This window comes from Zonotrichia albicollis, chromosome 28, assembly GCF_047830755.1.
Source record: "Zonotrichia albicollis isolate bZonAlb1 chromosome 28, bZonAlb1.hap1, whole genome shotgun sequence".
In the NCBI taxonomy this organism is placed as follows: domain Eukaryota; kingdom Metazoa; phylum Chordata; class Aves; order Passeriformes; family Passerellidae; genus Zonotrichia; species Zonotrichia albicollis.
In genome coordinates, this window is record NC_133846.1 from 4,771,094 (window position 1) to 4,795,877 (window position 24,784).

The window sequence follows — 24,784 nt, forward strand, 5'->3', positions numbered from 1 at the left end:
TGCATTAAAAAATCTCCTTATTCCCAAAAAATGCCATTTTCTGGCTGAGAAACACAGGAATGAAAGGAGGATTTGGAGGGAAAAAAAATTCCCAAAAAATTCAAATTTTTGCATTAAAAATTTTCCTTATCCACCCAAAAAAATGCCATTTTCTGGTTGCCAATGAATTAAAGGATTTGGAGGGAAAAAAAATTCCCAATATTCCAAAAAAATCAAATTTTTGCATTAAAAAAAATCTCCTTATCCCCCCCAAAAAATGCCATTTTCTGACTGAGAAACACAGGAATTAAAGGAGGATTTGGAGGGAAAAAAAATTCCCAAAAAAATTCAAATTTTTGCATTAAAAAATTTCCTTATCCATCCAAAAAATGCCATTTACTGGCTGAGAAACACAGGAATGAAAGAAGGATTTGGAGGGAAAAAAAATTCCCAATATTCCAAAAAAAATCAAATTTTTGCATTAAAAGATCTCCTTATTCGCCCAAAAAAATGCCATTTTCTGGTTGCCAATGAATGAAAGAAGGATTTGGAGAGAAAAAAAATTCCCAAAAAATTCAAATTTGTGCATTAAAAAATTTCCTTATTCCCCAAAAAAAAGCCATTTTTTGGTTGCCAAACACAGGAATGAAAGGAGGATTTGGAGGGAAAAAAATTCCCAAAAAATTCAAATTTTTGCATTAAAAAATCTCCTTATCCCCCCAAAAAAAAGCCATTTTCTGGTTGCCAAACACAGGAATGAAAGGGAAAAAAAATTCCCAATATTCCAAAAAAAATCAAATTTTTGAATTAAAAAATCTCCTTATTCACAAAAAAATGCCATTTTCTGGCTGCCAAACACAGGAATGAATTCAGGATTTGGAGGGAAAAAAAATTCCTGAATTCATCCCAACCTACAAAAATTCCCAATATTCCAAAAAAATCAAATTTTTGCATTAAAAAATCTCCAGGAATGAATTCAGGATTTGGAGGGAAAAAAAAATTCCTGAATTCATCCCAACCTAAAAAAATTCCCAATTTTCCAACACAAAATTCCAATCAGGAAATGCAGCAGCGAATCTCAGGATTATCGAGATAATTATCCTAATTAATCATTTTAAGATGATGAAGATAATTAATGATCAGGGATGAGATTTAGGGATTTTTTTTATTTAAAAATGGGAATTTTTGGGATTTTTTTTATTTAAAAATGTGAATTTTTGGGATTTTTTTTTACCTTCCTTGGAGGAGAGGGTCACAGTTCTCAGCACTGTCCTGACATTTTCCTTTTCTGGCACAGGAATATTCCTGGTTTGGAGAGAATCCACTCCTGAAGGACCTTCTGCATAAAAAACAGCAAAAAAAATTCAAAATATTTAAATTTTTTCCTCAGAATTCCAAGCAAAAAATTCATCTGTCACATATCAGTGTAGCCCATCTAAAAAAATTGAATTTTTTCCCTATAGGAGCTCAAAATTTGCATGAAAAAATTGATTTTTTTGTGAATTATTAAAGAGAAATCAGGATGAAAAATAGGATTTTAGGGATTTTAACTCACCACCTTGTTTTTTGGCTTTTTCCTTGAGTTTTTTCAGCTTGATCTCTTCCAAGGTTTTGATTCCAAAATTTAAGTTGTCATCTAAAAAGCAAAGAAAATTCAGGAAAATTGAAGTGAATCCATCTCAGAATATTTGGAATAAATTTTCTCAATTCTCCCCAGGAGTTAAAAACACCAGGACAGGGGGGAATTTGGTTTAATTTTAGGAATATTTTGGTTTTATTTCAGGAATATTTTGATTTTATTTGAGGAATATTTTGCTTTTATTTTAGGAATATTTTGGTTTAATTTTAGGAATACTTTGGTTTTATTTGAGGAATATTTTGGTTTTATTTGAGGAATATTTTGGTTTAATTTTAGGAATAATTTGAGGACTATCTTGGTTTTATTTTAGGAATATTTTGTATTGAATTCCCAATTCCAACCTCAGCATTACCTGGCTTTGCACTGGAATTGGGTTTCCTGGTGGAAATCACCCTCAGGAAGATTTGTTTTTATTTGAGGAATATTTTGCTTTTATTTTAGGACTACTTTGTTTTTACTTTAGGAATATATTTGGTTTTTATTTGAGGAATATTCTGGTTTTATTTGAGGAATATTTTGGTTTTATTTCAGGAATATTTTGGTTTTATTTTAGGAATATATTTGGTTTTTATTTGAGGAATATCCTGGTTTTATTTGAGGAATATTTTGGTTTTATTTGAGGAATATTTTGCTTTTATTTTAGGAATACTTTGCTTTTATTTCAGGAATATTTTGCTTTTATTTTACGACTACTTTGTTTTTATTTCAGGAATATTTTGGTTTTATTTTAGGAATATTTTGATTTTATTTGAGGAATATTTTGCTTTATTTCAGGACTATTTTGGTTTAATTTTAGGAAATTTTTTGTTTTTATTTTGAGGAATATTTTGCTTTTATTTTAGGAATATTTTGATTTTATTTGAGGAATATTTTGCTTTTATTTCAGGAATATTTTGCTTTTATTTTAGGACTACTTTGTTTTTATTTGAGGAATATTTTGGTTTTATTTCAGGAATATTTTGGTTTAATTTTAGGACTACTTTGTTTTTATTTTAGGAATATTTTGCTTTTATTTCAGGAATATTTTGTATTTAATTCCCAATTCCAGCCCTGCATTACCTTGCTTTGCACTGGGATTGGGTTTCCTGGTGGAAATCACCCTCAGGAAGATTTGTTTTTATTTGAGGAATATTTTGCTTTTATTTTAGGACTACTTTGTTTTTACTTTAGGAATATATTTGGTTTTTATTTGAGGAATATTCTGGTTTTATTTGACTAATATTTTGGTTTTATTTCAGGAATATTTTGGTTTTATTTTAGAAATATTCTGGTTTTATTTGAGGAACATTTTGGTTTAATTTTAGGAATACTGTGGCTTTATTTGAGGAATATTCTGGTTTTATTTGAGGAATATTTTGCTTTTATTTTAGGACTACTTTGTTTTTATTTGAGAAATATTTTGCTTTTATTTCAGGAATATTTTGGTTTTATTTGAGGAATATTTTGATTTTATTTCAGGACTACTTTGTTTTTATTTTAGGAATATTTTGGTTTTATTTTAGGAATATTTTGATTTTATTTCAGGAATATTTTGCTTTATTTCAGGACTATTTTGGTTTAATTTTAGGAAATTTTTTGTTTTTATTTCAGGAATATTTTGGTTTATTTTTAGCAATATCTTGCTTTTATTTGAAGAATATTTTGCTTTTATTTTAGGAATATTTTGGTTTAATTTCAGGAATATTTTGGTTTTATTTTAGGAATATTTTGGTTTTAATTTAGGAATATTTTGCTTTTATTTCAGGAATATTTTGGTTTTATTTCAGGAATATTTTGGTTTAATTTCAGGAATATTTTGATTTTATTTTAGGACTACTTTGTTTTTATTTTAGCAATATTTTGCTTTTATTTTATGAATATTTTGTATTCCAACCCCAGCATTACCTGGTTTTGCACTGGGGTTGGCTTTCCTGGTGGAAACCACCCTGAGCCCGTTGTGGCTCTCTGGGGCCGGAGGCTGCACCGGGGCTTTGGTTTCTTCTCCTTCTTCAGAGAGTTGGTCTGGAAAGGAAAATCAACCCAAAAATGAAATTATTTATGGGATTTCAATGCAATATTTTTGTTAAATTTAAGATTTCATCCTTTTTATATAGCTCAATATTCCAACAACAAAAAAAAAGATAATTTTTCTGCAGTGTTGACATTAAATTTTGCGATCGATATTTTAAATTTTCAGCAGAAATAAATGAAATAAATGAAATAAATTCCAGATTTTTTACCATCATCATCCTCAGCGTTGACATTAAATTTTGTGATGGATATTTTAAATTTTCAGCAGAAATAAATGAAATAACCTCATCATAATCTGCAGCGTTGACATTAAATTTTGTGATTGATATTTTAAATTTTCAGCAGAAATAAATGAAATAACCTCATCATAATCTGCAGCGTTGACATTAAATTTTGTGATCGATATTTCAAATTTTCAGCGGAAATAAATGAAATAAATTCCAGATTTTTTACCATCATCATCTGCAGCGTTGACATTAAATTTTGTGATTGATATTTGAAATTTTCAGCAGAAATAAATTCCAGATTTTTTACCATCATCATCCTCATCATCATCTGCAGCGTTGACATTAAATTTTGTGATCGATATTTTAAATTTTCACATTAAATTTTGTGATCGATATTTGAAATTTTCAGCAGAAATAAATGAAATAAATTACAGATTTTTTACCATCATCATCCTCATCATCATCTGCAGTGTTGACATTAAATTTTGTGATCGATATTTTAAATTTTCAGCGGAAATAAATGAAATAAATTCCAGATTTTTTACCATCATCATCCGCACCGTTGACATTAAATTTTGTGATCGATATTTTAAATTTTCAGCGGAAATAAATGAAATAAATTCCAGATTTTTTACCATCATCATCTGCAGCGTTCACATTAAATTTTGCGATCGATATTTGAAATTTTCAGCAGAAATAAATGAAATAAATGAAATAAATTCCAGATTTTTTACCATCATCATCTGCAGCGTTGACATTAAATTTTGTGATCGATATTTTAAATTTTCAGCGGAAATAAATGAAATAACCTCATCATAATCTGCAGCGTCGATTTAATCACACATTAAATTTTGTGATCGATATTTTAAATTTTCGGCAGAAATAAATGAAATAAATTCCAGATTTTTTACCATCATCATCTGCAGCGTTGACATTAAATATTGTGATTGATATTTGAAATTTTCACATTAAATTTTGTGATTGATATTTTAAATTTTCAGCGGAAATAAATGAAATAAATTCCAGATTTTTTACCGTCATCATCCTCATCATCAAATTTTGTGATTGATATTTTAAATTTTCGGAGGAAATAAATGAAATAAATTCCAGATTTTTTACCATCATCATCTGCAGCGTCGACATTAAATTTTGTGATCGATATTTTAAATTTTCACATTAAATTTTGTGATCGATATTTGAAATTTTCAGCAGAAATAAATGAAATAATCTCATCATAATCTGCAGTGTTGACATTAAATTTTGTGATCGATATTATAAATTTTCACATTAAATTTTGTGATCGATATTTTAAATTTTCACATTAAATTTTGTGATCGATATTTTAAATTTTCACATTAAATTTTGTGATCGATCTTTTAAATTTTCGGCGGAAATAAATGAAATAACCTCATCATAATCTGCAGTGTTGACATTAAATTTTGTGATCGATATTTTAAATTTTCACATTAAATTTTGTGATCCATATTTGAAATTTTCAGCGGAAATCAATGAAATAAATTCCAGATTTTTTTACCATCATCGACATTAAATTTTGTGATCGATATTTGAAATTTTCAGCGGAAATAAATGAAATAAATTCCAGATTTTTTACCAAATAAATGAAATAAATTCCAGATTTTTTTACCATCATCATCCTCATCATCATCTGCAGCGTTGACATTAAATTTTACTATTGATATTTTAAATTTTCAGCGGAAATAAATGAAATAAATTCCAGATTTTTTTACCAAATAAATGAAATAAATTCCGGATTTTTTACCATCATCATCCTCATCATCATCCGCAGCATTGATAACCACAGGGGGGTGGGTGGGGCTGGGCACGCTCTCCGAGCTCTCTGCCTTCATCAGCCCCCGCAGCTGCGGGCAGGGGCTGGGCTGGGCCCCCAGTTTGTTCCCCTCGTCCTCTGCAGCCTCTGGGGCGCTGGCAAGGGAGGCTGGAAAGGGAAAAATATCCTAAATTGTACCTGGAATGGGGGGAGTTGGGTAAAAATACTGCTGGAGTCAGTTGTGGGGTTTATGGTAATGAAGGGATTGAAGGGGAAGGGAAGGGAAAAGGAGAAGGGAAGGAAAAGGGAAAGGGAAAGGGAAAGGGAAAGGAAAAGGGAAAGGAAAAGGGAAAGGAAAAGGGAAAGGAAAAGGGAAAGGAAAAGGGAAAGGAAAAGGGAAAGGAAAAGGGAAAGGAAAAGGGAAAGGAAAAGGGAAAGGAAAAGGGAAAGGAAAAGGGAAAGGAAAAGGGAAAGGAAAAGGGAAAGGAAAAGGGAAAGGAAAAGGGAAAGGAAAATATCCCAGATTTTTACCTCAAAATGGTGGGAATTTGGTAAAAAGCACTGCTGGAGTCAGCCATAAAGGGATTAAAAGAGAAGAGAAAAGAAGGGGAAGGGGAAGGGAAGGAAGGGAAAGGAAAAGGAAAAGGGGAAAAGGAGGGAAGGGAAAAGGAAAAGGGAAATATCCCAAATTTTTACCTCAAAATGGTGGGAATTTGGTAAAAAACACTGCTGGAGTCAGTTCTGTATTTTACAGCAATAAAGGGATTGAAGGAGAAGGGAAAGGGGAGGGAAGGAAAAGGAAAAAGGAAAAAGGAAAGGAAAAGGGAAAGGGAAAGGGAAAGGGAAAGGAAAAGGGAAAGGAAAAGGGAAAGGAAAAGGGAAAGGAAAAGGGAAAGGAAAAGGGAAAGGAAAAGGGAAAGGAAAAGGGAAAGGAAAAGGGAAAGGAAAAGGGAAAGGAAAAGGGAAAGGAAAAGGGAAAGGAAAAGGGAAAGGAAAAGGGAAAGGAAAAGGGAAAGGAAAAGGGAAAGGAAAAGGGAAAGGAAAAGGAGGGAAAGTGGAGAGGGAAAGGAAAATATCCCAGATTTTTACCTCAAAATGGTGGGAATTTGGTAAAAAGCACTGCTGGAGTCAGCCATAAAGGGATTAAAGGAGAAGAGAAAAGAAGGGGAAGGGAAGGAAGGGAAAGGAAAAGGAAAAGGGGAAAAGGAGGGAAGGGAAAAGGAAAAGGGAAATATCCCAAATTTGTACCTCAAAATGGTGGGAATTTGGTAAAAAGCACTGCTGGAGTCAGTTGTGTGTTTTACAGCAATAAAGGGATTAAGGGAAAAGAAGGGAAGGGAAGGGAAGGGAAGGGAAGGGAAGGGAAGGGAAGGGAAGGGAAGGGAAGGGAAGGGAAGGGAAGGGAAGGGAAGGGAAGGGAAGGGAAGGGAAGGGAAGGGAAGGGAAGGGAAGGGAAGGGAAGGGAAAGGAGAAAAGGAGAAAAGGAGAAAAGGAGAAAAGGAGAAAAGGAAAAGGAAAAAAGGAAAAGGAAAAAAGGAAAAGTAGCTCACTTTTGCTGGGGGGCAGGAAGAGCCCATCCACGTATCGGCCCTTGGTGTGGTGGAAGGCACAGTTGTGCTTCTGGCAGCCCCCAGGCTGCTTCTCCCAGTAACAGGCGATCTCACTGCGCTTTTTCTGCGGGAAAACAAATAAAAATTCAACATTTGTGGGGAAAAACACAAATCCAAACTGAAATATCAGTGGGGAAAACACAAATCCAAACTGAAATATTGGTAGGGAAAACACAAATTCAAACTGAAAATATTGGTGGGGAAAAACACAAATCCAAACTGAAATATTGGTGGGGAAAACATAAATTCAAACTGAAAATATTGGTGGGGAAAACATAAATAAAAACAGAAATATTGGTGGGGAAAAACAGAAATTCAGACTGAAATATTGGTGGGGAAAATACAAATCCAAACTGAAAATATTGGTGGGGAAAATACAAATCCAAACTGAAATATTGGTGGGGAAAATACAAATCCAAACTGAAAATACTGGTGGGGAAAATACAAATCCAAACTGAAATATTGGTGGGGAAAATACAAATCCAAACTGAAAATATTGGTGGGGAAAACATAAATAAAACCGGAAATATTGGTGGGGAAAAACAGAAATTCAGACTGAAATATTGGTGGGGAAAATACAAATCCAAACTGAAAATATTGGTGGAGAAAAACAGAAATTCAAACTGAAAATATTGGTGGGGAAAACATAAATAAAAACAGAAATATTGGCGGGGAAAAACAGAAATTCAGACTGAAAATATTGGTGGGGAAAAACAGAAATTCAGACTGAAATATTGGTGGGGAAAATACAAATCCAAACTTGAAATATTGGTGGGGAAAACATAAATTCAAACTGAAAATATTGGTGGGGAAAATACAAATCCAAACTTGAAATATTGATGGGGAAAAACACAAATCCAAGCTGAAAATGAGACTGGAAAATCTGGATTTTTTTCCTAGCACTGTCACAGAGTTCAATGAATACAAAATCCCAAATATTGGGATTATTTACAGGGAAAATTTTTAATTTTCAGATTTTAATTGCTGGTGAAATTCATCTGAATTTATCTTTCAGAGCTTTTCCTCCTTCCCAGCTTTTTTTATCCCTATTGTGAACAATTCCAAAATCTCAAAATCAAAAATTTGGGGAGAAATTCCAGCTCTCAAGAATTCCAAGAGCTCAGGATTAAAAAATTTAGAAATAATTCCAAGAGCTCAGGATAAAAAATTTGGGAAGGATTTCAGCTCCCCAGGAATTTCTTTCCCACCACATTTAACGACTGAAATCTGACAAAAATGTAGGGAATAACATCATTTATCACAAATATTTCCTGCTGAAAACCACCTTAAAAAATTGAATTTTTTTTCCTTTTTCTGAATGTTTTTCCTTTTTCCTGCTAACAAAACCCCTATAAAAATTTTTCCAGGCAAGGATATTTATCCCCTAAATGTCTGGGAGGGATTTTTGGTGTACTCACATTGATTTCCTGCTGAAAAACACCATAAAAATTGAATTTTTTTTCCTTTTTCTCAATGTTTTTCCTTTTTCCTGCTAACAAAACCCCTATAAAATTTTTTCCAGGCAAGGCTATTGATGCCCTGGATGTGTGGGATGGATTTTGGGGGTTTTTGGCGTACTCACATTGATTTCCTGCTGAAAAACACCTTAAAAAATTGAATTTTTTTCTTTTTTCTGAATGTTTTTCCTGCTAACAAAACCCCTATAAATTTTTATTGGGAAAGGATATTGATTCCCTGAATGTGTGGGATGGATTTTTGGGGTACTCACATTGATTTCCTGCTGAAAAACACCATAAAAAATTGAATTTTTTTTCCTTTTTCTGAAATTTTTTCCTTTTTCCTGCTAACATAAAATTTTTTCCAGGCAAGGATATTGATCCCCTGGACGTGTGGGAGGGATTTTTGGGGTTTTTGGGGTGCTCACATCGATCTCCATGTGCCTGAACCTGCAGACGTTGCGGAAGCAGCGCCCCTCCTGCCACAGCGTGCACACGGTCTCGCTGCCCAGCGCCGCCTCGCAGTGCCGGAACGAGCACGAGTCACCCTGCAATCAGCAAATTCAGGAAAAAATGGGGTTAGGGAAGAAAAATCTCACAGAAATGAGGAAAAAAATGGGGTTAAATAATAGGAATCTCACTGGAATTCACAAAAATCGGTAAAAATGGGATTGAGGAACAGGAGTCGCCCTAAAATTCACAGGAAAAACTGGGGTTAAAGAATAAAAATCTCACTGGAATTCACAGGAAAAATGGGGTTAAAGGAACAGGAAATTCACTGAAATTCCCAGAAATAAATGGGATTGAGGAATAGGAAATTCACTGAAATTCCCAGAAATAAATGGGATTAAAGGAGCAGGAGTCTCCCTGGAATTCACAGAAATCAACAAAAAATGGGATTGAGGAACAAGAAATTCACTGAAATTCCCAGAAATAAATGGGATTGAGGAACAGGAGTCGCCCTGAAATTCACAGGAAAAAATGGGGTTAAAGAATAAAAATCTCACTGGAATTCACAGAAAAAATGGGATTAAAGAAGAGGAAAATCAGCAAAAATGGGGGAACACGAAACTCCCGGGAATTCACAAAAATCGGTAAAATGGGACTGAGGAACAGGAGTCGCCTTAAAATTCACAGGAAAAAATGGGGTTAGGGAACAAAAATCTCACTGGAATTCACAGAAAAAATGGGTAAAAATGGAACAGGAGTCTCCCTAAAATCACAGAAATCAGGAAAAATGGGATTGAGGAACAGGAAACTCCCTGGAATTCACAGAAATCAACAAAAAATGGGATTGAGGAACAAGAAATTCACAGAAATAAATGGGATTGAGGAACAGGAAATTCACTGAAATTCCCAGAAATAAATGGGATTGAGGAACAGGAAGTTCACTGAAATTCCCAGAAATAAATGGGATTAAAGGAACAAGAAATTCACTGGAATACACAGAAATAAATGGAATTGAGGAACAGGAATTGCCCTGAAATTCACAGTAAAAATGGGGTTAAAGGAACAGGAGTCGCCCTAAAATCACAAAAATCAGGAAAAAATGGGATTGAGGAACAGGAAATTCACTGTAATACACAGAAATAAATGGGATTAAAGAAGAGGAAAATCAGCAAAATAGGGGGAACAGGAAACTCCCGGGAATTCACAAAAATCGGTAAAAATGGGATTGAGGAACAGGAGTCGCCCTGAAATTCACAGGAAAAAATGGGGTTAAAGGAGCAGGAGTCGCCCTGAAGCCACAAAAAAATAGCAAAAAATGGGGTTAAGGAACCTGAAATTCACTGGAATTCACAGAAATAAATGGGATTGAGGAACAGGAAATTCACAGAAATTCCCAGAAATCAGCAAAACAAAAATGGGGGGAAACAGTTCCAAAGGAGAAATGGGTTTGGGAAGGAGAATTATAAAGGTAAAAAAAAATGGGATGGGAAAAGGACACAGGTTAAAAAAGAAATGAGTTGGAAAGGGGAAAAAAAAAAATCCAGATTTCAAAACTGGGACCTGAACAATGAATCAATAATCAATAATGAATGAATTAATTAATGAAGAGGAACTGATTTCCTCCCTCACCCACACCTAGCTCAGAGCTAGAGAATGAGGAATTCCTGAGGGAATTGGATCTGAATGAAAATCACAGAGCTTAAAAATGGGATGGGAAAAGCACAAAGGTCAAAAAAATGGGATGGAAAGGGAAAAAGAACACAGGTTAAAATGATAAACAGGTTGGAAAAAAGGGAACAAAAATCCAAATTTCATTACTGGGAAGCATAACAACGACTTGATAATTAATAATTAATGAAGAGGAATTAATTATTAATTAATGTAGCAAATCCACAGGAGGATTTGCTGCTCACCTTGTTGCAGGTGGAGTAGAAGTAGAAGTAGCAGTCATCGCCCTGGCTGGACATGCTGTGATCCTCACTCGCTACTCAGGGTTTGCTCCAAGCTCAGCTCTGCCAGCTTCTGTCTAAAAGTAACCCTGGAGAACAAAAATTGGCATTTTTCAGTTGGTTCCTATGAGTTTATCTGGGTTTGGAAGGAGTAGTGAATAGAAATCTGCTGGGCGTAAAATTGGTTGAAAATTCAAGTTTTTAAAATAAATTTTTAGGCAGATTTGGCCCAAACTGCAGCATAAATTGAAATTTCTGATCTTAATAACAGCTCTGGGTTTTGAGGTAGAGTAAAATTATGTGTGACCCTAAAGAGAAGCACTTCTTCAAAAATTTGGTGTAATTCTGAGTTAGTAATTATACAGTAGCTCAATAATAAATTCAATAAATATTATTTATTTATATATTATTATATTTATAAATAATATATATTATTATTATATACTATAATTATATTATATTATACATTATAAATATTATAGATTTAATATATATAAATATATATTATTACATTTATAAATATTTATTTAAATATTATTATTTACTTATATATTATTATAATGTGTTATTTGATATTACACTATAATTGCCCATTCCCAGGGGATTCTTTCCCCAAATCCAGGGAATTTTCACCCAATCCTATTCCCTGATTCTGTTTAAAAATAACCCTGGAGAGCAAAAATTGGCATTTTCCAGTTGGTTCCTAGGAGTTGATTTGGGTTTGGAAGGAGTAGTGAATAGAAATCTGCTGGGTGTAAAATTGGTTGAAAATTCAATTTTTTTAAAATAAATTTTTAGGCAGATTTGGCCCAAACTGCAGCATAAATTGTGATTTGTGATCTTAATAACAGCTCTGGGTTTTGAGGTAGAGTAAAATTATGTGTGACCCAAAAATTTAGGGGTGACACTAAAGAGAAGCACTTCTTCTAAAATTTGGTGTAATTTTGAGTTACTAACGACACAGTAGCTCAATAAAAAATTAAATAAATATTATTATTTATTTATATATTACTATATTTATAAGTAATATATTATATTATTATTAAATACTATAATTATATTATATAGCATAAATATTATAGATTTAAAATATATATAAGTATATATTATTGTATTTATAAATATTTATTTAAATATTATTATTTACTTATATATTATTATAATGTGTTATTTCATATTACACTATAAACACCAATCCCCAGGGGATTCTTTCCCCAAATCCAGGAGATTTTCACCCAATCCTATTCCCTGATTCTTTTTAAAAATAACCCTGGACAGCAAAAATTGGCATTTTTCAGTTATTTCCTATGAGTTGATTTGGGTTTGGAAGGAGCAGTGAATTGAAATCTGCTGGGCGCAAAATTGGTTGAAAATTCCGTTTTTTGAAAACGAATTTTTAGGTAGATCTGGTCCAAACTGCAGCATAAATTATAATTTCTCACCTTAATAACAGTTCTGGGTTTTGAGGTAGAGAAAAATTGAGTGTGACCCAAAAATTTAGAGGTGACACTAAAGAGAGGCACTTCTTCAAAAATTGGGTGTAATATTGAGTAATTGATGATACAGTGTCTTAATAATAAATTAAATAAATATTGTAATATTATTATAATGTGTTATTTTATATGACACTACTAACACCAATCCCAGGGGAATTTTTCCCCAATTCCAGAGGATTTTTCCCTGATTTTTCCCCCAATCCCAGAGCATTTTTTCCCTGATTTTTCCCTGATCCCAGGGCATTTTTCCTCCATTTTTTCCCCCAATCCTAGGGCAGTTTCCCCCTGATTTTTCCCCTTAATCTCAGGACATTTTTTTCCCAATCCCAAGTGGTTTTTTTCCTGATTTCCCCCCTCAATCCCAGGGCATTTTCCCCCCAATTTTTCCCTCAATCCCAGGGCATTTTTTCCTGATTTTTTCCCTAATCCCAGAGGATTTTTCCCTCAATCCCAGGGGATTTTCCCCTCAATCTCAGGGCATTTTCCCCCAATCCCAGGGGGATTTTCCCCCCAATTCCAGGGGGATTTTTTTTTCCCTGATTTTTCTCCCCAGTCTCAGGTGATTTTCCCCTCAATCCCAGAGGATTTTTCCCTCAATCCCAAGGCTTTTTTTCCCCTCAAACTCAGGGCATTTTTCCCAAATCCCAGAGGATTTTTTCCCCCAAATTTTTCCCCAATCCCAGGGGGATTTTCCCCCCAGTTCCAGGAGATTTTCTCCCTGATTTTTGCCCCCACTCCCAGGTGATTTTCCCTCAATCCCAGCGGCATTTTTTCCCTGATTTTTCCCTCAATCCCAGGGCATGTTTCCCCCAATTTTCCCCCCAATCCCAGGACATTTTCCCCCCAATTTTTCCTCAATCTCAGGGCATTTTTCCGCCAATTCTTCCCCCAGTCCCAAGGAATTTTTTCCCTGATTTCCCCTCAATCCCAGGGCATTTCCCCCCAGTCCTAGGGTATTTTTCCCTGATTTTCCCTCAATCCCTGACGATTTTTTCCCCAATCCCAAGGCATTCTTCCTCCAATTTTGCCCCCAATCCCAGGGCATTTTGCCCCCAATCCCAGGGAATTTTTCCCCCAATTTTCCCCCCAATCCCAGGGCATTTTCCCCCCAATTTTCCCCCAATCCCAGGGCATTTTTCCCTGCTTTTCCCTCAATCCCAGGGCATTTTTCCCACAATTTTCCCCTCAATCTCAGGGCATTTTCCCCCAATCCTAAGGCATTTTTCCCTCCAATCCCAGAGCATTTTTCCCCCAATTCTCCCTCAATCTCAGGGCATTTTTTCCCCAATCCCAGGGCATTTTGCCCCCAATCCCAGGGCATTTTTCCCTGATTTTTCCCCTCAATCTCAGGGCATTTTTCCCCCAATTTCCCCCTCAATCCCAGGGCATTTTTCCCTGATTTTCCCTCAATCCCAGGGCATTTTCCCCCCAATTTTCCCCCCAATCCCAGGGCATTTTTTCCCTGATTTTTCCCTGATTTTCCCCCCAATCCCAGGGCATTTTTCCCCCAATTTTCCCCTCAATCCCAGGGAATTTTTCCCTGATTTCCCCTCAATCTCAGGGCATTTTTCCCCCAATCCCAGAGGAATTTTTTCCCTGATTTCCCCCAGCCCCAGGGCACTCTGGCCTCACCCACCTGGCCACGCTGAGCCCAGCCTCTGTCCTTGGCAGCCATGCAGTTCCCTCTCCTGTAGGCCGAAGGAGTCCGTGAATGAATAACAAAGGGGCAGAAAGAATTTGTGAATTTTGCCTTTTTTTTTTTGCTTTTTTGCTTTTTTGTTTTTTTTTTTCCTCCTGACAATTCCAAGGGAACCTCTCAGCCAACAATTCCAAACTCTGAGGTGCTCTCAGAACAATGGAGGAGGAATGGAGTCCATTGCAAATCTGGAGACAGCCAGGGATATTTTAGCTCTTCCAATAAAAAAAAAAAATTAAAAAAAAAAATAATAAAAAATTTATAAAAAGAAATCCCCAGCGATTCAAAGTGGCTCAGGATTCAAAGTGGCTGCAAAAAAAAAAAAATGAGGCTCCATCTTCCACAGCTGGGGAAATTTTTAATTTTTTTTTTTAATTTTTTTTTAAATTATTTAATTCAGTGAGTTGCAATTTCTGGTCTTCTGAGATTTCTTCACCTATTAAGAAAACACAAAAACTTTCCCCCGTATTTATGACAAAAAAAAATCCCCCAAAATTTGTGTGTATAAACCTCAAATTTGTGTTTATACACACCCCAAAGGAGGCAGGGACAGCAGGACAAGGAGAAAAACAACAAAAAAAATCAGAATTTTAACCCATAAATTCGAATTGAGGGGAAAATGAGATTATTGGGGGACAGCACAGGGACAAACTCACCCATCCCCATCCCTCAACCCAGGAATTTTTGGGAATTTGGGGCAGAATTTCCAAGAAATTTCCCCAATTTTTCCATTTGTGCTGTTGCCTGATCATTCAGCAAATTGGGGTTTGGGTGCCACCAAAAATTGATTTATTCAGAGTTTTTCTCCCATTTTTCTTTTAGATATTCTGCTAAAAACCAAATAAAAATCAACTTTACCCCTCTGATATTTCTGACTCTTTGGGGAGGACATTTTAAAAAAAGGAAATTTTTCTTTACAGTTTAAGAAGAAACATTTGGAACCTTTTACTCACACAAAGGAAATTTTGTGAATTTTTCCACGATTTTTTAATTTTTTTTTTGGCCAAGGAATTTTCCCAAATCTAAAATAAAGAGAGGAAAAGTTGGGTTTTCATATTCATTATTGGTTTTTAGGTGATTGGAAAGGGAATAAAAATAAATCAGGATTTAAGTGCAGGGGTTCAAATTCAATTTTGAAGATTCAAAAATCAAATTTTGCCTCATGGAATTCAATCCTAAAAAACTCCTGGAGCTCCTTTTTGGTGGAAATTTAACTTTTCCCAAGGAATTAAAATCAAATTTCAACCTGAATTTCTTCAGTTTGCTGAAATCCTGTGAGGGAGGGGCGAGAAAAGCAAAAATTCCAACCCAAAGCAGGAATTTCCACATTTAAAATTCAATATTTCTACATCCAACACCCTGAGGGAAAGAAAATCCCTTCAGATTGAATTATTTTTAAAAATAAATCATTTTTTGCCTTCATTTTTTCCATATTTCAATGTGGGTCTTGTTTAAATTGGAATAAAACCTTGAAAATAAAACAACAACAACAGAAAAAGAATCAACCAAACCCACCCAAAACCTTTAAACTTCATTAAAGTGATTTAATTATTAAAAAGGTTCATTAAAAAAACATTTTTTTGTCAAATTTTAAACTGGTAAATTAAAAAAAATCTGAATATAAATGAGTAACTCTGGTGCACTCAGTAGGTTTTGAATGAATTCAAGTTAATGTAAAATTTTAAACAGTTTTTTGTTCAGAATTCATGAAAATTTTTGTAAATAAAAAATCAAATAAATTAAAAATGCAGCAGCAAAAACCAGGCCATAAAACCAACACAACTTTTATATTTTTAAAGGGAAAATAAAGAAGTTTTCCTGCATTTCCCTGTGAGGAATTCTTGGATTTTAAACTCTCAAATTTCCTTAAAAAATTTTTCTCCTGCTGCTTCATTTGTGCCTTGAATTCCTTGGATGATTCATTTCCTGTTTATCAGGTGGCAAAGAAGGAAAAGCAGCAGGAATTTCACATTTTAACCCTTTTTTGGCCATTTTTATCAATTTTTTCTCATCAAAAATCAACCCCAAACCAAAGGAAGCTGCTCCTTTCCCTCTTGAATAAAACAGCAATAATTAAAATAAATTTAATTTAATTTTTGGTATTTCTGAGCTCAACCTCAAAGCCTGGCAGCAATTTCCTATGAAAATTTCCTTATTCCTCTCCCTCATGGGAATCTTTTCTTAAATACAAAAAAAAATTTCGATTTTTTTAAAAAAAAAATTCGATTTTCACATTGAAAAATGTTATTAAAGCTGGGAAATGACAGCACCAGGAAGTTTTAAATGGAAAATTCTTCCTGCTCTGCTTCAGCTGTGCCCAAATTCAACCCTAAAATCCTTTATTTTATTTATTTCTATTTTTTACAGCTGTAATTTATTTAGGAAATGCAACCTTGAGTGCAATTCTGGGATTAACCCGAGGCTTTGATCCCTTTAACAACAAGAATAAATTTTCTTTTTGGTGTTTCCATAACAAAAATCGACCTCAGAAACAGAACCTTTAAAAAATAAGAAAAACACCCCAAAAAATTCACAGAATCGCGTTGTTTTAACAACCTCCGAGAGGAATAACCTTTAAAAAATAAGGGAAAAAACAGCAAAAATTGGCGGATTCGCGTAGTTTTTAACAACCTCCGGAGGAACTGAGCCCGGCTGCATCAGAGTTACTCAGCTCCTGAAGTTCCTTTAGGGAATTACGTTAGAAATGCCCTTCGGACGCGTTGCTACAACAGGAAAAAAGGAGTTTTGATGTGAAAAATGAGGAGATTTAGGAAATATTTGAGCTGGGATCGCCGTTTTGCAGAGGGGACAGCGCTGAGGGAAGGCCTCGGGCCCGCAGCTCCCCCTCCCCAAAACCCGGGGGAGCAAACCCGCCTCGCCCGGGTTTATTCCCACATCATCCCGGTTTTTTATTCCCACATCATCCCGGTTTTATTTCCTCTTAATTCCGCCTCGCCCCTCAGCGTTCCCCCGCCGCTGTGGGGCCGCGCGGCCTTGCGGAGGAGCCGCGGTTGAGCCAGCACCACCTCCCCGCCTGTTCCTCCCCATCTCCCACCAGCCGCCGCAGGGCTCCGAAGCCGCTCTATTTACGGTCGCTCAGGGAGTTTGAGTTTTACCGAGCCCCCGGGGGCCGCCGGGTCGCTGTCGCCGCGCTCCGCCGGGGCCGCCGCTGCCGTGTCCCCGGTGCCCGGCTCAAAGATGGCGCCCGCTGCCCGCGCAGCCTCAGCGCGCCCGCCGCCAAGATGGCGCCCGGAAATGGCTTCACCCGCCCCACAGGAAAAGAGAAGGTCTGAGGGGGAATACGGGAGGATTTTGCTGTTTTATTGGTTTCTCGTACTTCAAAAAGAGGATAAATAATTTTTATTAAGTAAACAGAGCCGTGTTTCTCCATTCTTCCGGGATCCTCCGGGGCCGCTGCTGCCGTGTCCCCAGTGCCCGGCTCAAAGATGGCACCCGGTGCCCGCGCAGGCTCAGCGTGCCCGCGGCCAAGATGGCGCCCGGAAATGGCTTCACCCGCCCGACCGGAAAAAAGGGCGTCTGAGGGGGAATAGGGGACGATTTTGCTCTTTTATGGCTTCCACACAATTCAAAATTACTTCAAAAAGAGGAAAAAGATTTTTTTATTAAACAGGGCCGTGTTTTGCCATCCTGCCGCCATTCGTCTTTACCGCCGCCTTGTCCCGGTGCCCAGCTCAAAGATGGCGCCCCCAGCCAAGATGGCGCCCAGAAGTGGCTTCACCCGCCCGACATGTAGAGAGGGAGTCTGAGGGGGAACGGGGGTGGATTTTGCTGCTTTATGGCTTCCTCGCACTTCAAAACTCCTTCAAAAATCGAATAAAGATTTTTATGAAGTAAACAGGGCCGTGTTTCTCTATCCTGCCGCGATCCATCGTCACCGCTGCCGTGTCCCGGTGCCCAGCTCAAAGATGGCGTCCGGTGCCCGCGCACCCTCAGCGCGCCCGCCGCCAAGATGGCGCCCGGAAATGGCTTCACCCGCCCGACAGGAAAAGAGGGGGTCTGAGGGGAAACGGGGGTGGATTTTGCTTTTTTTTGGCTTCTCCGCGTTTCGAAAAGCCTCAAAAAGGGACAAAGCTTTTTCCCGTGAAAGGAACAGGGTTGTGTTTCTCCATCCTGCCGGGGCCGCCGCCGCCGTGTCCCGGTGCCCGGCTGAAAGATGGCGCCCGCTGCCAAGATGGCGGCCGGAAGTGGCTTCACCCGCCCGACGGGAAGGGAGAAGGCGGGCAGGCGCCTGAGGCGGAGCGGGGGTGGATTTTGGTGTGGTTTTTTTGCTTCCCCGCATTTCAAAAAGCCTTTCAAAAGGGGCACATCTTTTCCCTGTGAAGTGAACATGGCCGTGTTTCTCCATCCTACCCTCTTCTCACAGAATTTGGGTTGGAAAATCCCTCCCGGATCATCCACCTGTTCCAGCGCCCTCAGTGCCACGTCCAGTCCTTCCTTGTCACCTCCAGGGCTGAAGGGGACTCCAAACCTCCCTGGGCAGTCACTTCCAAATCCTGGCCGCCCTTTCCATGAGGAAATTCCCCCCGATATCGCAAAAATGGTCCCCAATCCCAGGTGCCATCCCCTCCTCCCTCACGCCCCCTCAGGGATGAGAATTCCTGGGCAGGGTTTGGGACAGACAGACCCCCTGAGCTGCCGGACACACGGAGCACGGCAGTTAACGGTTTTAATAATAATTTCTGCTCAACAGCCAAAAGCTTCTCACTGCCTTTTTCCCAGGAAAAATCCTGGGAGCGAGAATTACGTGTCTCTGAATACCACACATTGGTTCTATACCAATTATTAGCCCAGGGCAGCCCCTCACAGCCCAGCAGCACCATTTTGGTAGTTTGGCAGCAATTTGGGCACTTTTCTTGCAGATTGTGGAAGAATAATCAATGAAATAACCGAAATCCCACACTGAGGGGAGTTTGGGATGGATCCCCATCCATTTCCACCCCACTGGAGCTATTCCTGAGGAAAGTTTGGGACAGACAGATCCCCCAAGCTGCCGGACACACAGAGCACGGCACAGTTACACATTTTATTCTCTGGATGCAATTTCTTCTCAACAGCCAAAAGCTTTATTGATTCCAAACCATTCCCCTTCTCCCTCTTCATTTCTTTTTTTTTCTTACTGCACCCATTTTCCCCTCAAGCACTCTGCTGCTTCCATTTTGGACTTTTAGCTCTGCTTGGAGTTTGTTTTCTCAGAAGAAGCCAACGGACAAATCATTCAGATTCTTTTTTTTTCTTTTTCTCCCAAGATCCATATAAATTACATGCAAAACATTGTACATAGAGATTAATATCAAAATGCAATACAGATCAGGTGCACTTTAAGCTGGACTCTAGGATATGGCAAACACACCAGGGTACATATTGCTTTGAAACCACCATTGTTTTGTTTTTTAATGTCATGCATACCACATAATATTCAGTCTTTTGTTTTGTATTTTGGTTTTTTTTTTCTTTTTTCTCTCTCCTGTTTTTTTATACAAAAATACCAGTGCTTATTATACTGAGTTACTGGAAAAAAAAAAAAAAAGTAAAAGAAAAACTCGGTTCCACGTGCCCTCTTCAAAAGAAATTGTTTTGTTTTGTGAGAGCGTTGGATAAATATATATACACACACATAAATGTTGAGTTCAGACTGTATATATATATATATTTATTGAAGGGGAGGAAATAAACTAAAGGCAGTTTTAACCATGGGTTTTAACCATGAAAATTGAGGAGTTTGGGGAGAGCTGAGTCAAGGTGAGGGGGGGATGCTGGAGAGGAAGAAATGCCAAATCCCTGTTTGGGGGGGAAAAAATTCCTGTTTGGATGGAAAAAGAGCATGAAAAGGAGAAGGAAAAGGAAAAGGAGAAAGAAAAGGAAAAGGAGAAGGGGCTCCAGGGGAGATTTAGGGGTGTAGGAGGCGTTTTGGGCTCAGGGGGTTGGAGATGGAGCAGAAGCCATGCAGGCCCAGGTGTCCCCACAGAAGGACAAAAACCTTCTCAGGTGGTGCCAGAGGTGCCAGGAGCTGGCAGTGGCACCTGGAGATGCCCTTTGGGCATTTGGGATGGGATTTTTTCCCAGTTTAGGTTTTTTTCCCCTCAGAGAGGAGCTGAGGCCTCCAGGCCCAGGCGTGAGGGGGAAAATGGCGCCCATGCTCAAACGCGGTTTAGTTTATTTCCTTCTTGAGATCGCTTGGAAAATTTCACTTTATTGCACGGAAAACCTTTGGGAAAAAATAAAAAAAAAGAAAGAAAGAAAAGAAATTAAACCCCCTCCCCACACCCTTCTCCCTGTGCAAATCATAAAAAAACCTCAGCAGGAGAAAACCTCAAGAGCTGCCTGGCCAGCGAGCCGCGCACAGGCCGCGGTGTCTTTGGTACCAATCCGCCAATTCCACGGAAAATCCACAGAAAATCCACGGAAAATCCGCAAATCCGCCCTGCTGGGATCAAGAACTGGATGCAGAAGGATGTTCAGAGTGTTTTAATAACAAAGCATTCCAAGGCAAGTTGATCACAAGGAGGAGGGAGGGGGTGGCTCTGCTTCCTGCCAGCCCTCCCCTGCTCCGCGCGCACTCGTGGCAGTTCAAACAAAGCAAAAAAACCCCAGAAATTATTCATAATAATATATATTTATATGGATATTTATATCTCCCCCTAGTCAAGGCATGTTGCAGAAAGTCCCCAAAAGTCCGTGCCGCCGACCATGCCTTTGTTTTTGGAGCACCAATCTCCCCCAAATCTCTTTTTTTTCTTTTTTTTTGTGTGTAATGTCCTCAATAACTTAAGCCAAGATTCAGCTGCTGCCAGGATATCACTGAAACTTAACCCAAAAAAACAAAACTTTACAGGAAATCTGCACAAGAAACATTTATACTTGAAGCAACCAGCCATACACCAACATAATTTATAGATATTTATATATATATATAAAAAAACCCCATTTGTGTCATCCAACTCACGGCTAGTAGAAAGATGGCTGCTCAGAGAAAAGGAAGCTGACTGGCATCCGATGGCTGAATTAATTAATCCACGGAATTAATTAAAGTGTCCCTTGCAACTGCCCTCAAGCAGCGGTGGGGACTCGAGATCTCTTTATTTTCTTTTTTTTCTTTAAACAAAATACATATGGCTGACGTAAAAATATCAGTTTCTGAGCTAAAGAAAACTAGATTTTTTTTCTTTTTCTTTTTTTTTCTTTTTTTCTTTTTTTGCATAATATTTATATAGCATTATTTCTCCCTCCCCCCCCCCAACTCCTAAAATGGAAACTAGAACGACAAAAAATAGAGGAAAAACAAACTAAAGGAACGACCAGACCCTTTGTGGCAAACCCTGCCAGTCACAGATTTCTGGGAGTGACTTTGAGAGCCTCCAAAATTGGCTTGAAGTTGTTGTTGGTTTGAGTCCTTTTTTTTTTTTTATTTTTTTTCAACAGGTCTGAGGTATTAAAAAAAATATCAAAATGAAAAAAAAAAAAAATTGGTGCATCCCCCAAAAAAGTATTTAATAAATATTTATGTAAGCTTGTAAGAACACCATATCTTCTCTTTTTTTGTTTTTTTTTTTTGGTTTTTTTTGCAAGTATTTAAAATAGAAAAAGTGAATTTTTTTTTTAGGTTTTTTTTTTTAAGCAACGTCACCTTTAGCACAGAACCAAAACCCCACAACCACCCCTCGTTTGGGGATTTTTTTTTGTGTGTGTTTAACCCAACATCCCCTCACTCCCCTGGGTTATTTTTTTTTGTGGGGAGGGAGGCAAGGAGGAGCCAGGCATGGGGTGGACACTGAATTTGCACTGGGGACGGGCAGTGGTGGCAATTTCTTCTTGCTGTTGGCAGTGAACAAAGCCCAGCTCGCCAGCACCAGGGTGGGATATTCAGGATATTTGGGATTTTTGGGATAAAGACCTTTCCTCAGCAAGAAAAAGGAGCTCATCCTTCCCTCCTCCTCCTCCTCCTCCTCCTCCTCCTCCTCCCAGCCCAGGGAAGGACACAGAGACACTTGGTTTGTGTTTGTGGTTTAAGGAACACTTAAATCTTGGCAAAGATCTGGGCCTGGCGTGGCAGGAGGTGCTGCAGGCAGTGCTCGGACAAGGCACCGGAGATTCCGCTGTGCGTTCCTGGTGGGGCAGGGGAGGAGAACCCAGCCAGAACCAGCCTTTCCCAAAAACAACAACAACAACAACAACAAAAAACCCTTCAGGGTTTGGAATCCAGGGGTGGGAATGGCCTTGTTTCCAGCTTGTTTGGTCTGCTTCCTTCAGCCAGAGGGGATGGAGGAGAGCAGGGAGGCTCCCAAGGGGAGGAGAAGCCAGGGATGGCCAGAGGGACAATCCAGGGCCAGTTCTAAGGAAAGGGACTCTTGTTGGGTTGTTCCAGGGCTGGAGGTGAGGAAGGGATCAAGGAGAGGGGATGGAGGAGAGCAGGGAGGCTCCCGGGAGGAGAAGAAGGAGCCCAAGCCCTGATTTCAGCTCTGGGATGGCCAAAGGAACAATCCAGAGCCAGTTCCAAGGAAAGGGACCCTCACTGGGTTATTCCACGGGTGGAGGTGAGGAAGGGATCAAGGAGAGGAGATGGAGGAGAGCAGGGAGGTGGCAGAGCTTCCCCAAGCTCCAGGGATGTCCAGAGGGACAATCCAGAGCCAGTTCTAAGGAAAGGGACTCTTGTTGGGTTGTTCCCAGGGCTGGAGGTGAGGAAGGGATCAAAGGGAGGAGATGGAGGAGGATCCCAGGAGGAGAAGCCCAAGCCTTGCTTCCAACTCCAGGGACAATCCAGAGCCAGTTCCAAGGAAATGAACTCTCACTGGGTTGTCCCCAGGCCTGGAGGTGAGGCAGGGATCAAGGGGAGGGGATGGAGGAGAGCAGGGAGGAGGCTCCCAGGAGGAGGAGAAGCCCAAGTCCTGCTTCCAGCTTTGGGATGTCCAGAGGGACAATCCAGAGCCATCTCCAAGGAAATGAACTCTCACTGGGTTATTCCAGGGCTGGAGGTGAGGAAGGGATCAAAGGGAAGGAGATGGAGGAGAGCAGGGAGGTGGCAGAGCTTCCCCAAGCTCCAGGGATGGTCAGAAGGACAATCCAGAGCCATCTCCAAGGAAAGGGACCCTCACTGGGTTGTCCCCAGGGCTGGAGGTGTTGAGGGCTCAAAGGGAGGGCAGGGAGGAGACTCTCAGGAGGAGGAGAAGCCCAAGCCTTGCTTCCAACTCCAGGGACAATCCAGAGCCAGTTCCAAGGAAAGGGACTCGTTGGGTTATTCCAGGGCTGGAGGTGAGGAAGGGATCAAAGGGAAGGAGATGGAGGAGAGCAGGGAGGTGGCAGAGCTTCTCCAAGCTCCAGGGATGGCCAGAGGGACAATCCAGAGCCAATTCCAAGGACAGGGACTCTCACTAGGTTGTCCCCAGGGCTGGAGGTGTTGAGGGCTCAAAGGAAGGGCATGGAGGAGGCTCCCAGGAGGAGGAGAAGCCCAAGTCCTGCTTCCAACTCCAGGGATGTCCAGAGGGACAATCCAGAGCCAATTCCAAGGAAATGAACTCTCACTGGGTTATTCCAGGGGTGGAGGTGAGGAAGGGATCAAAGGGAGGAGATGGAGGAGGCTCCCAGGAGGAGGAGAAGCCCAAGCCTTGCTTCCAACTCCAGGGACAATCCAGAGCCCATTCCAAGGAAATGAACTCTCACAGGGTTGTCCCCAGGCCTGGAGGTGAGGAAGGGCTCAAGGGCTCCAAAAGCAGCAGCCAAGTGAGGCCAAGCCTCCAGCAGCTCCTCCTCAGGGAGACCTGCAGCAATCCAAACCAAACTGCAGGAAAATGTGGGATCATCCAAGGACATCCCTGCCTTCCACTGGGCCGTGGGACAGCTGGGGTGATCCTTCCCAGGATTCAGGAGATCCCCACTCATCCTCCCATGGCTTTTGGGCATGGCTGGAGCCTCCTCCCAGATCCCTGTGAGGCTGAGGGGTGCTGGACCCCAAAAACACAGAAAAAAGGGCAAAAATCCCTCTGCTCTGAGGGCAGGAGCTGGGAGAGGGTTAGGGTTAGGGTTAGGGTTAGGGTTAGGCTGCAAAAATCCTCCAGGAGTTTCCCCCCTGACCAAGCGCAGCAGAGAGGCCTCTCCTGGAGGAGGAGAAGAGAATTCCTAGAGAATTCCTCGGGAAGAAGCTGCATCCCTCACAACCTGGGGGTTCTCCCCACTTTTTCCCTGGAAGTTTCACCTCCACCTTTGCAGGAAAATCAGAATTTATCCCTTCATTTCTCATCTCCCAGTGTGGAAGCAGAGAGAGGAAAACGTGTGGGCACACACGGAGGGGGAGCTGGAAGAAGCCCAGGTACCATTTTTCAAAGGTGGAAGACTGGTGGGAACCCTGGATCTCTGAACCTTGCAGTAAACACCTTCCCCTGGCTGGGATTTTTGAGTTTATTCCTTAATTTCTGCACTGGAGCAGTGACTCCCCCTCCCCACTTCCCATTGGGTAGGGGGGCAAATCCC

The 24,784-nt window shown here is 39.4% G+C and overlaps 1 protein-coding gene across 4 annotated transcripts in view; it reads right to left on the bottom strand.

Moving 5' to 3' along the window:
* The window catches only part of ZC3H11A (zinc finger CCCH-type containing 11A), a 33,520-nt gene extending 15,960 nt beyond the window's left edge, over window positions 1-17,560 (bottom strand). The window contains exons 1-10 of one of the 4 annotated variants that reach the window (XM_074528274.1): window positions 17,419-17,505; window positions 15,256-15,324; window positions 14,243-14,294; window positions 11,075-11,199; window positions 9,140-9,259; window positions 7,195-7,318; window positions 5,636-5,812; window positions 3,503-3,619; window positions 1,535-1,615; window positions 1,214-1,318 (exon numbers count right to left, since the gene is read on the bottom strand). In XM_074528274.1, coding sequence (XP_074384375.1) covers window positions 1,214-1,318; window positions 1,535-1,615; window positions 3,503-3,619; window positions 5,636-5,812; window positions 7,195-7,318; window positions 9,140-9,259; window positions 11,075-11,128 — 778 coding nt within the window. In that variant the 5' untranslated portion in view covers window positions 11,129-11,199; window positions 14,243-14,294; window positions 15,256-15,324; window positions 17,419-17,505. Of the gene's footprint in view, window positions 1-1,213; window positions 1,319-1,534; window positions 1,616-3,502; window positions 3,620-5,635; window positions 5,813-7,194; window positions 7,319-9,139; window positions 9,260-11,074; window positions 11,200-14,242; window positions 14,295-15,255; window positions 15,325-17,392 lie in introns of all 4 variants that reach the window. The other 3 variants (XM_074528275.1, XM_074528272.1, XM_074528273.1) reach the window with 3 other exon arrangements.
* Between the last annotated feature and the right edge of the window lie 7,224 nt (window positions 17,561-24,784).